At 53.8% G+C, this 13,780-nt stretch overlaps 1 protein-coding gene across 18 annotated transcripts in view; it reads right to left on the reverse strand.

Annotated features, from left to right (window-relative positions):
* Positions 1–179: 179 nt before the first annotated feature.
* Positions 180–13,780, reverse strand: part of SRCIN1 (SRC kinase signaling inhibitor 1) — a 193,558-nt gene continuing 179,957 nt past the window's right edge. For 15 of the 18 annotated variants that reach the window (XM_075123656.1, XM_048829843.2, XM_048829844.2 and 12 more), the window contains 2 exons: positions 9,791–9,928; positions 180–5,019 (listed from right to left, as the gene is read on the reverse strand). In XM_075123656.1, coding sequence (XP_074979757.1) covers positions 4,828–5,019; positions 9,791–9,928 — 330 coding nt within the window. In that variant the 3' untranslated portion in view covers positions 180–4,827. Of the gene's footprint in view, positions 5,705–9,790; positions 9,929–13,780 lie in introns of all 18 variants that reach the window. The other 3 variants (XM_075123661.1, XM_075123657.1, XM_075123658.1) reach the window with 2 other exon arrangements.

Raw genomic sequence — 13,780 nt, forward strand, 5'->3', positions numbered from 1 at the left:
TCACTTTAAAGCCCAAGGGAACTGGGGCTAGCGGGCTGTGTGCATCGGGGCAACACGCCAGTGCGACCGAGCGCGAAGACTGCAGCCCCCTGAGGGAGGCTTTCCGCAGCCCGGTGAGGATTCGGTGGTGGTTGGTCAAGGGGCAGTAACAAAAGACAAAGCCTAAAGGGAAGAAGGGCTATAGAGAAAAAAAAAAAGTGTTTTATTAAAGCCAGACACTCTGATAAAAAAGAAAATAAGAAAGGAAAGGCAAAAGAAAAAGCAACCCTTTGTCATTTGGAATTTTTCAAGTTACAATGATCACATTTCTCACAGAACGATCCATGGCATCCATATAGTTTATACATAGACCTACGCTACAGACAGAAGCCAGAAAAAGATTTTCAAAAACATACAGACTCCAGACCTGTCCTTTACAACCAGCTTTGTTTTGTTTTGTTTCGCAAAACAGTTCACAATAGAATTCATGCGAGAGAGAGAGAGACACACGACGTTGTAGAAACCCTGAAAACAGCATCTAAAGTTTTCTTTTTTTGTCCTTTCAAAATCCCCCCCACATACAGCCTCAGACGACGAAAGCAAGGGGTGGCATGCAGCAGGGACTTCAGCGAGACATGCGTAACTCGGGTGGTGCCTTTTGAGTTTTTTTTAACTTTTTCTTTTTTTAATTTAAAAGTCAAACTAAAGTGGGTTTATTGTTCAATCAACACGCTGTGATTGTTGGTCTCACACACAAGTGGAGTGATGCCATGAAAATGACACACACAAACACACACACACACGCATAGAAGACTAGTCTGCTTAACCGTGGTGGGGCTGGGGCAGGAAACGAAGCTAATCGACATTAAGTCAGGCCTCCAAAGCCACAGCCTAGCGTGGCCAGTCGTTAGTTAACGGTAGTTAACGGGGGCAACCATGACAGTATTGGCCGTGGCCCCCGTGCGAGGGGAGCCTTTGCAGCACACAGGAGGCTGCAGCAGGTCACCTCACGCAGCTGTAAACATTTAAACACGTGCACCTTTGGGGCAGCTGTTCAAAGGTGCCCAAGTCCCCTTAAAAGCCAATGGGAGTTAGGCACCTGGGCCTACGTGCCGCGTGAAGCATTCTCAAAAGCCCCTTGATTTTTTTTCTTTTCTTCCCTATCGCCCAAGACACTCGGGCCCAGAACTTGAAATGTGCTTCGCTGCTGAATGCCCACTGAAGCCAATGGGAGTTAGGTGCGAAAGTGCCATGGAAGCCCTGGGCCTTAGGTGCTTTTGACCATGCCCCCCCCCCCCGCCCCCACCTTGTGCCTTAGGGGGGGAAAAAATCTGCCCCCAGATGCAACATCTGTTGCTCATGTAGTGAGAGCTGCCTGGGCCCGCGAGCCAGTTCTCGCTGGAGCGAGGCCAGGATGCACGTGAGTCATGTACACCCAGGTGAGGCCGGGGGGGGGGGGGGGGGGCCTGTGGTTTACCTGGGTTTTAAAAGCACCTCGTCCCCTCCAGTGGGGAAGGGGCAGTGCTGGCGGGGGGGGGGGCCTAGCCCTTAGCTACAGGGGTGGGGGCTATGCCAGCATTTCGATTTTAAGCCGCCCCACCCTTGCGACTCACACGCCGGCAGGAGAGTCAAGTACGGCACTGGGCCCCAGCAGCAGCATCGAGTTGGTCCAGCCCCCTACCTTGAGGCACAATGGGGGGGTTGCCCCCCCCCGTGGGAGCTGGAAGGCCTTCACCAGGGTATCTGGCCCTCCTTAATACTGGGGGCTCTGCCCTCAGGGTTCCCCCCACCCTGGCAGGGCCTGGGGGGTGGGCACCCGTCCGTCACTAGCGACGGGCTCAGTGGCCACGAGACAAGCCACCACGCTACACGCCTTTGCCGTGGTGGGTTTTTTGGCCTGGCCCTAGCCAGGCTGTGGCAGCGGGTTCAGTGAGCCAGCGGGATGGTGACTGGGGGGAGGAAGTGGGGGGGCTGGAGGAGGGCAGGGGCCAGGGATGGGGGCGAGCCAGGAGCGCGCTCAGTTTTGCTACAATGTTTCGCTTTGGTAATGAAAAATAAAATGAATGCTTCAACTTCCGGCTACCGCTGCGAGGAAGGAGCCCGGATCCGGCTCATCCCGCGTCCCGAAAGGCCACGCCCGAGCCTCTGGCCCGAGCGCGTGAGGCCGAGCCGAGCCCCCCCCGGCGCTGAGCCAGCCCCACTGGAGCAGCTGGGTGCCCAGTGCATGGCAGGGGCAGAGGCGCAGAGAGGGGGGTAGGACTTCATGGGGCTGATGCTGGCCCGGCCGTGGGAGGAGCTGGCCCTGGGGTGGGGAAGGGCTTGGACAATGCCGGGCAAGGGGGAAATATTCGCGCTGTAAAACCAGCCCCTTCTTTAAGAGCAGGGACGGCTCCTTCCCCTCCCTGCCCAGTGGGTGGCGCTAAGTCCCCCCCCTAAACTCCGCCTCTTGCTGTTCCTTTTATCTTGCTCCTCCCAGGGGGAAAAAACGACCCACCAGCCCAGTGTGTGCCTGACTCTGCCTACAGCGTGTGGCCCCCCCACCTCTTAAAAATTGCTACAAGGGAGCTGGGGCAACTGTAACCGGCTGGGTGCTCCGTTCTAGCCCCCCCCGCTTTCCCCACTGGTGGCCAGGCCACAGTGGGTAAGAAGCCCGCTTGAGCCCCAAGACTTGGGTTTTAAAGGTCATACTTTACAATTCAGAGGTCGCAGGTTCAATCCCTGCCACCGACACCCTGTCCCGATGCTTGGTGTCACACACGGGCACCAGGGGCTCGCTCCAGATGCATACCAGCCTCTCCCATCGTGCACACAAAATGTAAGCGGGGGGAGGGGAGGAGTGACAGGCAACAGGGAGAGGTCTAGGAAAAACAGGATGGTAAGCTGAGCGTTAGGGTTAAAGCTGCGTTTCTAAAGCAACAATTTCACCAGGGAAGAAGATCCACCCCCCTCATATACCAGACGTGAAGAGAGTTCTTTTATTTCTTCTTCATTTAAATATTTATATATATATATATATTTATATTACGTATATTTTATATATATATAATATGTAAATATATTTTTAAAACAATATAAAATGTTAAGACACTTCACTTAAATGTAAAGAGTTGCTTTTTGCAATCCAAAGAAATTGCATTACGGTTCTTTTTTTTTTTTCTTTTCTCTTTGTTATTCAAAAAAAGGCCCGTTCTCTTTGTACAAAAATGATCGCCATACAAAAAAGAAAGAAAGAAAGAAAAAAAAGAGAGAAGGAACTGAAAACCGACGATGAACTAGCCAACGAAAGAAGTGATTCGATTCCGTACTCTGGTTGCACATGGTCCGCACTCTACATGACAGCATTTGGGATATTCACACGCACACACAGCTCGCATAGATTCCCCTAGGTATAATCTGTGCTTACATTTTGTTTGTCCAGTGACTGGCCATCCCTCCCACCCCCACCCCACACACGCACACGCATGTATTGTACTTTAACAAACCTCTCCCGTACCTATTTGAGTCCATGGCATGTGACCCTCTTTTGTGCCCGTTCTCCGTGGCTCCAGACTGAGCCCAAGAGACCCCAGCGTTGGCCGCTGGACCTGCGGCTCTTCTCATCTCGTTCCCCATCTCCCTCCCTCGGGTTCCTCTAACGAGCCCCAGCCCTTCGCCGTGCTATACAGTGCATTCGTTACAGCCACGGTGCCAGGGCCCGCTCCTCGCCTATTGTACTTTGCATTCTTTGCCCTCGCTTGCCTCCTGGGCATTACAGCCCCCAGGGGCTGCTGCTGGTGAAAACCACCTGCTAGCCCCTGGCGTGTTCCATGCAGCCCTGCCTGACCAGAGCTGATTGCTCTAGATTTCAGAGGGCCCGGTGGGGACTGTCACCCCCCCTCAGCCCAAGGCCCGGCCCCCACTTACCCATGAGTCCATGCAGAGGCCAGGAGGTGGACCAGGAGCATTAAACTCCAGCAGCATTCTCAGCCTCCAATTTACACCCCCATCTGGGCACACAGTATATTGCTTAGTACAGTGGCACTCACCCTTTGCCGTGCAGACTAATATGGAAGGGCAGGGCGGTTACAACCCATGATCCTTGCTGGGGTTACGCCCCTTCTCCCCCAGTTGAGATCTAGGGCTTCCAACCTCGCCCCTCCCACCTGCGCTACTCTGTCTTTCCCCATTCCACCCCACTTGCTGAATTCAGCTCTCCTCCCATGTCCCTCAGTCCAACATCATCAATGCCTGGCAGTATCGGCCCCTTCCATGCCACTCAGCCCCTGGCCTCGCCGTTCAGCGTCACCCCTCTGCTCCACGCAGTCCTGGGCTGCCCCCGCCAGTTTATCTTTCTCACTACAGGAAGGAACTGACCAAACCTTTAAAGTGCTACATTATGAAACTAAGATGATGGGAAACCTGACTCCTTCAGGAACCGTTCCCGTCTCATTCCAATTTCTCTACCCGTTTCAGCCACGTCTCTTGGAGTAACATTCTGCCTCCCCGCCACCGAGATGCCCCGACCTTTGGTCTTTCCAGTTGCGAAGCACCAGGCAATCTCACAGACTAAACCCTCTCAGGTGTTTCCCTTGGAAACCCTTGGAAGAAAGAGACAGCGAAGCTAACGCAAACACTGACCCGCTGGCTTCTTGCAAGATGAGCCCTGGCGGCCTTCAGTACAGCGGTGACCTTTCAGCAAGTCAACAATCAAAAGCCCAACGGAAAAGCTGCACACACAGGCTCCAAAGTCAAAACACCACTGACCCATGATGACTTGGCTAGAGGACTGCAGCACAGTCTCCTACAGGATTAATCACAGTTACAGCTGTTTAAAAACTTTAAGGAAAGAAAAACGGAGTGGCAGCAGCATTAACAGTCAGATCGGCGGGTTTCTGAGACGTCTTCAGAAGCTGCTCCCCCCCCAACACCCTCCCTTCCCCTGTCAACAGCCTTCTGCTTTTGTTCTGGTCCCCCTTGAACAAGGTGTGGCAGGTTCTGGCGCCGCGCACCGTCGTCGTTGCTTGAAGCTCGTGAAACGGGCGGAGTGAAGTTCTTAGCGCTCTTAAATAAACAAAAAACGCCAGGGTGGAAAAAAGGAGGTGTCGAGAGGGGAGAAAAAATAAAAAAACCACCAACAAAAAGAACAACAACAACAACAACAAAAAAAAAAGAGAGGAAGAAACAGAAAGTGGCAGGTCGGCCATATTGGAGCAGGAAGTGAGACAGAAGGTCGGCCACAGTGGAGCAGGATGCGAGACCGAAGGTCGGCCATAGTGGATCAGGACAATTAAAATAAAAAGCTAGAGGGACATCTGGTGACCTTTGAAGTTGCCTCAAGAAGACAGTCCAAGGGAGGAGTGTAAGGAAGAGAGAAGCCAGGCCCCAGTAAGGAGGAGAACAGTTGAATGAGAAGTTGGCAAGGAGCGTTAGAATGAAATGGATGAGTTCCTTGCCCCAAAGGAAGTCAATACAGGGATGGATGTTCTGCCAGGAGTAGTTTTTTCTGAGACTGGACTGGAAGTCTCACTCAGCCCACTAGCCTCTTTAGATGATCTAGCGGCCTAGAAAGAAAAGCAATATTCAAGGAGGAGGAGGAGGAGGAAGGGGGTGGGGGGAATCAAACAGTTTTTTGTTTTGTTTTTAAGGAATTTGTTCAGAAGCAGCATTGATTTAGGCCTGAGGTCGAGCAGCTGGGAAAAGGTCCACACCACAAACAGAGCACGAGATGATCTGGTTCCACGGGTTACTGGATGAGGGAAGGAGCATCACCAAGAGGAGAAGGCGAGCGAGAGACAGAGAGAGACAGACAGACAGACACACACGCACACAGAGAGGCAGGCAGGCAGAGGGAGACAGGAGAGAAAGGTCGGGGTAGGGGGGGAACAAGAATTGAAATGTTAGACTGGGCATGCACGGCATGTTAGAACAACGCCTATATTCAAGTTAGCTGTGTCACAGCTGTGTGGGGGAAGGCGGGATTTCCAGGGGGTGAGGAGCGGGGAGGTGGCTGCAGAGGTGCTGTTTATCAGAGCTGTCCCACAGGGGCAAACGAAAGAGATGGTCGTGCACAGACGCTTGTGAACTGCGGGGAGCATCGCTTGGCTGGGGAGGGTGTTCAGTGACCTGTGTTGGGATCCAGCAGCTTCAGAAACCACGGGTGGTGGGGGATAGGGGTAGGTCCTCCAAAAACGTGACTCTGCCCCCCCGACCCCCACCAAGCTGGGTTAGCCTAAGCATGGGGAATGAGGACAGCACCCCAAAACTTTATGAAGCATTAACATAGAATAGTCCACGTTGCCCAAGTGAAGCTCCCGGTGAGGGACACCGGTGACTGACAGAGCAGACGCGAAGGGTTTTGGCAGCTCTATGTAACCTGCTAGGAAAGAGGCAAACCCACAGGTTCTCTTGCAAGACCTTCCCCCTCCCGCCCTGTCCGTAGATGAAAGGGGAGAGAGGTCTGCTGTGTCGCTGGCCCCTACATGCAGAGAGGAGCCGGTATGACCAAGGCATGAGGAATGCTTAAAGGTGTGATCCTGAAGGCAATGGAAAGCTTCCCTTTGACCACAGCAGGCTTTGGGGCAGGCTCTGGCGGAGCAATAGCTGCATGGCGGGGCCCAAAGTGGGGCTTCACAAAGCGTGTGACTCTCGAGGCGGTGGGGGAAAGGACTTGGGGAGCCACCGAGCTTCTGGCTGAGAGAGATGGTGGGGGGAAATCAGAATAGGGCAAGGTCAGGCTGGGTCTCTGCAAAGACGCCCCCATGGTGCGATGCGTTGGGTGCAGCCTCTGGACGGCACCCTGGACATTTTCCAAGCCGCCTAGATGACCTGGGTGCCAAACTCCCATTAATTTGTGGTGCCCTATAATGGGATTTTTCCCAAAGTCAAAGGGACTTGTGCACCTAGCTCATTTAGACGCCCTACTCCAAACCCCTTTGGTGAGTGTTTCTTCAGCTTAACAGCCCATTTATACTAAATCAACAATTTTTGCAACTATAAGAGTTAAAAAAAACCCCCTATATCAATGCTAATGGTGGGGCCGTTATTTGCATGTGCGTAGCGAGAGGTTGCCAGAGAACACACGGCCCACAAGCGTGGCGTGGGAGGGCGAGATTTTCTTTGCTCTATACTGTAATAAAACGAGCAATGTCTTATGACACCCCCGCTCCCTCTCGTGCTTTTTTGTGATTCCCCAGGAGGCTCCTGACCCGCCGGTGGAGAAACACTGCCTTAGACAGTTGCCTTAATCACAGCCTTGAAACCCTGGATTGGCCAAGGCATGAGGAAATGTATGCGAGGGCAGAATCCTGCACCGGCAGGCAAATGGAAGAGAGGGTCTAGGAGGTCTTAGGTGTCTGTGGCCCTAGGTATATTCTAGCATCTAGAGAGGACAGAAGAACGTAACAGTGGCCACACTGGATCAAACCGATAGCCCAGCGTCCTGTCATCCGACGGTGGCCAGAGGCATGGTGCCAGGGCATGATGGTTTCCCTGCCAGCTACTCTGGTCTGCAGTGGGCTGATGGAGTGGGTCTAGGGTAACTGCCTCAGCGGTGTTACCTGTCTGTTCTCCATACCTAGGGAGGATATCTCCCCTCCCCTCCATGCCCCAACTGCAGCTCCCGACTGGTCCTTCTGAGTCCTGTGTGCCCAGCAAAATTCCCCAGGCCAGGCACAAAGGAGTCAGGTGCCCATTGACCGGCAAAGGGACGCAGGCTCCTCACGCGGATCTGTGCCTTGGAAATCAGCCCCCAAATCGTCGTCATGAGAACAGAACATACTAAGGGATTTGGTATCTGTGTGGGGGACACCCCTGCTTGTCATGGGCCAGTGTACCGCTGCAAGCTAGACTGTGGGGGTGGAGTGCAGGGAGTCTGGCCATGCACAGACATCCCCACCCTGCGGAAAGAGCTCAACAGCACCAGGGCTAGATGGGGGCTGCCTCTCGGCGGGGAGCCGGCTCTCCCGGGAAACGACAAACAGCATCTGTGCTGGGCTCTAGGAGTGCGGACCCCAGTTAGCACTGCAGGAAGTGTGGGTGGGGAACGTGCAAAGGAAGCAGCTCAGATCCTTTCGGGGATGGGTCCATTTTGCTCACGAGACGTGGCCCAAAACCCAGCGCGGCCACGGCGGCCAGGCCAAGGGAGTGGGGGAACCCGCCCTTGTATCCACTGGGTTTTGTTACACCTGAACAAGCAAAATTTGGGATTTTTCAGGAGGATTGGGGGAGGGGTTGAAACACAGACTGCAGGGTGGGGGAGGGCGGGACATCAGACAAGTCATCCCCAGGGTGCTGTCGCTCAGCAGGGATAGGGACTGGGGGCCAGGAGGCTAGGGCTGGCCACTGGTGCTGGGGGCAATCGGGCAAAAAAGGGGTGGGGAGCGGGGTGTCAGTCAAGAAGGGGAAGGTCGGGGGTGGGGGAAGGTTTAAGGGCTAGAAACTGGCTTTTGTTACCTTGCCTTGTGGCTTCAGAAAGCTGGACAGCCACTGTGAGCACGGTTAGCATCGGCAAGAACAACAGAAGCAAGTGAACCCAGCTGCACGCTCAATGCTACCGCAGACAAGCCCGCGTAGAACGGGGAGTGGGGAGGCGCCCAGAGGGTGGGGGGGGGGTCTACTCCAAATCTTCATCCAACTGCCCTACAGCCTCCCGGTGCCCCACCCCCTTTGCCCACTGTCTCGCGTGTCCCCCTCGGAAAGAATGCGGTCCCAGAACTGCTGCGGAGGTTGGAGCCGCGAAACCCCCACAGCCCACTGCAGAGCCGTGAATGGGCCCAGCTCTGGGGCTGTGTGTATCGGGGGAGCCTGCGGTGTGCTGGGCGAAGATGGGTGGGGAGCAGGATATCTGATGGGGGCCGGAGAAGGGAGAGAAACAGTCTCCCCCACACCTTTAGGAAGCATCCATTGGGGTCTTGCTAATGGAGAGCACTGGGCGTGGCTAATGTTTGTGGGCGGAGTCTGGAGTGGGCGTCAACCAGCTACCGATTCCTTGCCGAGCTCAACGGCAAAGTGCTCTGAGGTCGGACTCTGAAAACAGCCGAGCCACCAAACACCTCGTTCCACAGGAGAGTCTCCCCAGCTTGAGCGTTAGCTCCCCACCCCACCGCCCCCGGACATAAATCCCCGCTCCTCTCCCCAAGCGGCCTGCAAAGAGCCGCACGCACCAGGAGACACCAGAGGAGAGCGCCTCCTGTGGACAAAGACTGGGCCCACCCGGCATGGCTTTGTGGATCCAACAGCAGATTCAGGGACCCACAAGATCACTTTGTGGGGAGCACTGAGGGTGGGGTGGGGAGTTACCCATTTGCCATCATGAGCACGATGGGCTCTGAAGGGGCTTTAAGCCTGTCTAGGATCTAAGGTTAAAGTGATCCATGTCTCTCCTTCTTAGAAAAGGGTGACTGATAGACATGGTCCTCCCGAACCGATGGGAGGAGGGTGGAAATGAAGCTGGGGCAGGGAGCTCGGGGGAAGATGCGAATCCTACTTCAACCCTCACACCACGCGAGACATGAGTTTGCTGGTCTCAGCTCAGTGCCCAGTTTAATGCTGCGGAAGCCGTCGTGGTGGGGGTCAGCAGAGCCGATTGCACATCTCACCTCCCCCGAGTCAGCTGCCTCCCCCAGGTACACAGATACCTCCCCCCCTCACCTGTGGCAGGCTCCAGGAGAGTAAAAAGCAGCAACAGAAAATTTGTGCTGTCAGATCGCACAGGCTCTCGGGCAAGTTTCTTCCACCCTCCCCTGCAGACGTACAGAGACAAGCAGGCCTCCTAACCAGTCTTTGTGCCCCCCTGCGGCTAACAGAGAGGAGCGGCTGCTCTGGAGATAACTACCTGCTGTGGTCCCTGGATCCGCATGTATTCCATTCTCTGCTTTATGTGTTTGCTTTTGTCCGGGCTCGCCTGCTGGCTCTGCTTCAGCCGGGAGGCTGGATTCACCATCTTCATGGCTGGAATGGAAACGCCGCCACTCTGTTGAAACACATGGGGTTGGGGGGTTAAATCCGACGCACGAATGAGCCAACCTAACGCTCGCTCCGGTTCCGGGTGTGGGAGGCAGCTGGCTGGGGCCGGCCAGCAGCATTCCTGGCCTTGCTTCCCGGGGGAAGATCTTGCAGTGGTTTGTGAAGGAGATCCAGAGGCCCCCTGCAATGCCCACAGGGGTGAGATTTTCATCAGCGCTCCGCACTGACCTACCCCGCATTGAAATCGGTCCCTCAGTGGGAGCAGACTTAGGCCAACGTTACGGCCTAGATCCTCAAAGGTATTTAGGGTCCTAACTGCTATTAATTAGGGGCCTAAACCCCTTTGAGGATCCGGGCCCAACTGCTTTAGAAAAGCTCACCCCTAAGTGGACTGAGTGGTAAACGCAGCCCCTCTGGGAAGGGGGCCGGCACCCACTTTAAGGCTCCTCGAGAACAGTGCAATTGGCCCGCCAGCATATCTGTGCCTGGGTTTGCTGCTTTTCACTAGTAGGATCCTCCCCCCACGCCCCCAAGCCACGGGCAGCATTTCGGCACAGCAAGACTCTCTCCAGGAGAACCTTGCTTTGATCCAGCCCGGCTGTGCCAATCCATGGCTCCTGGCCCGGAGCACTCTTGGCAGCTCCAGCCTTGCCAGCTCTTGCCATTTCAAAGTCACGTGAGCTTTGGTGTTTTGATCAGCGCCCTGGCTCCGAGCGTCACAGCATGAGGAGAGGATCTGGGCTTGAAACAACGGGAGGCAGCAGACTGATGTTTGAAATCATGACCCCCTCCCAGCGGGAGACTAAAGGCTCAAAAGCCACAAGGCAAAGACAAAGAACCATGAATGTAACATTAAAAAAAAATCCAACAATTTTGCTGGGCCTGACTCATGATTTTTGAACCTCGGGGAGGCCCGTGCTGGCAGTGAGGCCCATCACCACAGCCTCAGACCCAGGCAGCACGGAAAGTGTGGGAATTTCTGGTTGGGAGCCAAGCTTTGCTCATGGCCCCAGGTCTGTAACATGGAGCGAAACCAAAACCCTGGCTCTCCACACCCCCAAACTTTGGGGCAGAATGTGCCTTGGGGAGAGGGGTCACCCTAAACAGGAGGCGAAGGACAGAGATGTCCAAAAGGCGGCACACTTATGCAGTTACCACATCCTTACTCTCCATCAGAGAGACAGAAAACAAGTGAGTCTTAAGGAGCCTTCTGGTGTTTTGGGGGTTAAATTTCTCTTGGGGGCAGGTGAGCCCCATGAGATTCTCTGGCATTGGAAAAGCATCCCCTCAGTACTGCCCCACGCTGGAAACAGGCCACCGGAGCCTCTGCCATGCAGCGCCCGGCATTCCAAATGACTTCACTGCACTTCCCAGTGAGTGGGGGGGCTTGTTTCCCAGCGGGCTGCAGATCCACCCGTGATTGTGACAGCCACACCCACACAGCATCCCTAAGCACCTCGGGATACAAATTAACCAAGGACCTGACGCTCTTGTCTCCTGGGAGTCTTGTCTCCTGGGAGCGTGGACGGCAGATGTCTGAGTGCCGAGATTGGGGGAAGAACATGCCTGGGATTTCAGAGGAGGAGAGGACCTGACATCGGAGTGGAGATGCAGCCCCTCGGGCACCCAACTGAAGGGAGTGAGTCCAGATTTACTCCAGAATCTGGCCTGGAATCTTTCCTCTCAAGTGTGGCGTGCACCACCAGCAGCCCCATGAAGAAAGCACAATGATAAAAGCCAATGTGCTCACACGGGATTGCCTGGAGAGGCACATGAATGCTGAGCACCCACAACTCCAGCTGAGGACATTGGAAACTGCAGGTGCTCAGCACCTCTGAAATCAGGCCCTCGATTTAGGTGCCTAACTGTGGAATTGGGTGCCTAATTTTAGGCATCCGGGTTAGAAATTGTTGGCCAAAAATCCGTGCTTGAGATGGGCCCAAACCTACTCGCAGAGCCAAATACCCTTGTACTGCCTGGGAGGTTTGAAATCCAAGCCTGGATCCAGCCCCCACATTTTGCAAACAGCTCCAAGCCCAATTAGATGTTGGAGCCAAAAACCAGGTTCCAAAAGTCCCTCGACTTTGGGGGTTTTTCCCCAAACCTGGATGTTGACGCTGCAGCCAGATCCCATCTTCGATCAATAACTTGACTCCCCCCATGTTCTTTCCACACCAAGATCACCCTAATCCCCCTCCCCTGGAGGGGTCCCAATTGTACACACGGTTTGATATGTTCCGAAATGAACAGGAAACTTCTCAGCACAGAAGCGTTTGCATTGTCGGTCCCAGGATAGGAGACAGATTTGATTGGAACAAGCTCTGTTGGCGAACGAGACAAGGTTTTGAGCGTGCACAGTGCTCTTCTTCGGGGCTGGGAAACGCAGGACAAGCTCTGTGAACGCTTGTCTCTTTCTCCAACAGAGGTTGGTCCAATAAAAGATATTACCTCGCCCACCTGGCCTGTCAGCACATTCTCATCAGGTAATTCCGCAATGCAAACAGTAGGGACTAGGGAAAAACCACTGAAAGCAATGGAAAACCGAAAGCAGAGGGAATGCATCCCGGCTCGATGAGAGGATGCATGTGAAAGCGAAAGAAAGAGAGCTGCTTTGAGACAGAGGCAGAGTTCCAGGTGGGAATCATGACGGTGGGAATAAAGCAGTTTTTATTAGCTATCCACATACAATTTGAGATACAGAAGCTGGTGAGAAGGACAGCACAAAGAAAAGATTAATCTGTAAGCAGACAGAGGTCCTGTAACTTGGGTGGATATCAAGGCTGCGCCCAAGGAATAGCTAGTAACCAATCACTGCAATCGTTTGCCCCATGTAGCTCATTATTGTTTCCTGGAGTGCGTGCTAGCATTCTAGCCATGTGCACACAGACTGACTTTCTGGTGCCTCTTCCAAACTCTTCCATCCTGCAACCTGTGCTCCTCTCTCCAAGTTTCATGCAGGTTGCTACAGTTATTATGGAAAAACACGAGCAGATCTGGGACCAGCTACAATGGATGGCACAAACAGGGCTTTGTAAAGGAATGCTGAGCAGGATGTGCGCTGAGCTGAAATTTAGGCCAGGCCTGAGCATCCTAACCCAGGAGCTGTAAATGGATGAACCATCATTTCAATGACACAAAAATCAGGCCCATGACACTAGATTCAGCAGAGTAGTAAAGGGGTGAGTCTAAATGGGCTGTACAAGAGAAGTGCAGTGAGCACCGATGGGTGTCAGCCAGCCAGCCTAGAGTAAGGTGAGGTGAGTTGAGCCGCGTTGTTCTAGGGAGCAGCCTGCTTTCTCTCCCTCTGGTTTTTGGGCTCTTGTGGGTTACCATTCTGAATTCTAAGATTTAAAGTCGTGCTACACTGCAACCTTCCAGCAGGCGTATTTCTGTTTGTAGCTAAGTTCTCTGTGTGCATGCTGTGAGCATATAACATTTCCCAGCTATGTTCTGGTGTGGTACACTGTCCATTGCAGTGATTACAGATAGGGGTGAGCTGTTATGATTTGAATCTGGGTCTCAAACAGCCCAGAAATTTAGGGTGATCGGGGGGGGTGAATTTTCATCTGATTAGTGACCGATTCAGCCAAACCCTAGCTAAGTGGCCTCCTGTTTCAAGACCTTTGTTTTGTGACGCATCCAGGCAACCAGAGATCCTGCTACTGTAGCGATAAATAAAACTTGCGGGCTTACTTCTCATTTACACTCAGGATTTGTCTACACAGCCATCAGAGAAGTGACCGTCGCTCGGGTACATAGCAGTGACGCTGTGGCAGCATTCAAGGGACCCTGGGTAGCTAGCTGGTGCTGCAGCAGTTTCACTGTTATTTGTACCTAAGCTAGCTGAATTAAAGCTAGC

This window comes from Caretta caretta, chromosome 27 (assembly GCF_965140235.1).
Source record: "Caretta caretta isolate rCarCar2 chromosome 27, rCarCar1.hap1, whole genome shotgun sequence".
Classification (NCBI taxonomy): Eukaryota; Metazoa; Chordata; order Testudines; family Cheloniidae; genus Caretta; species Caretta caretta.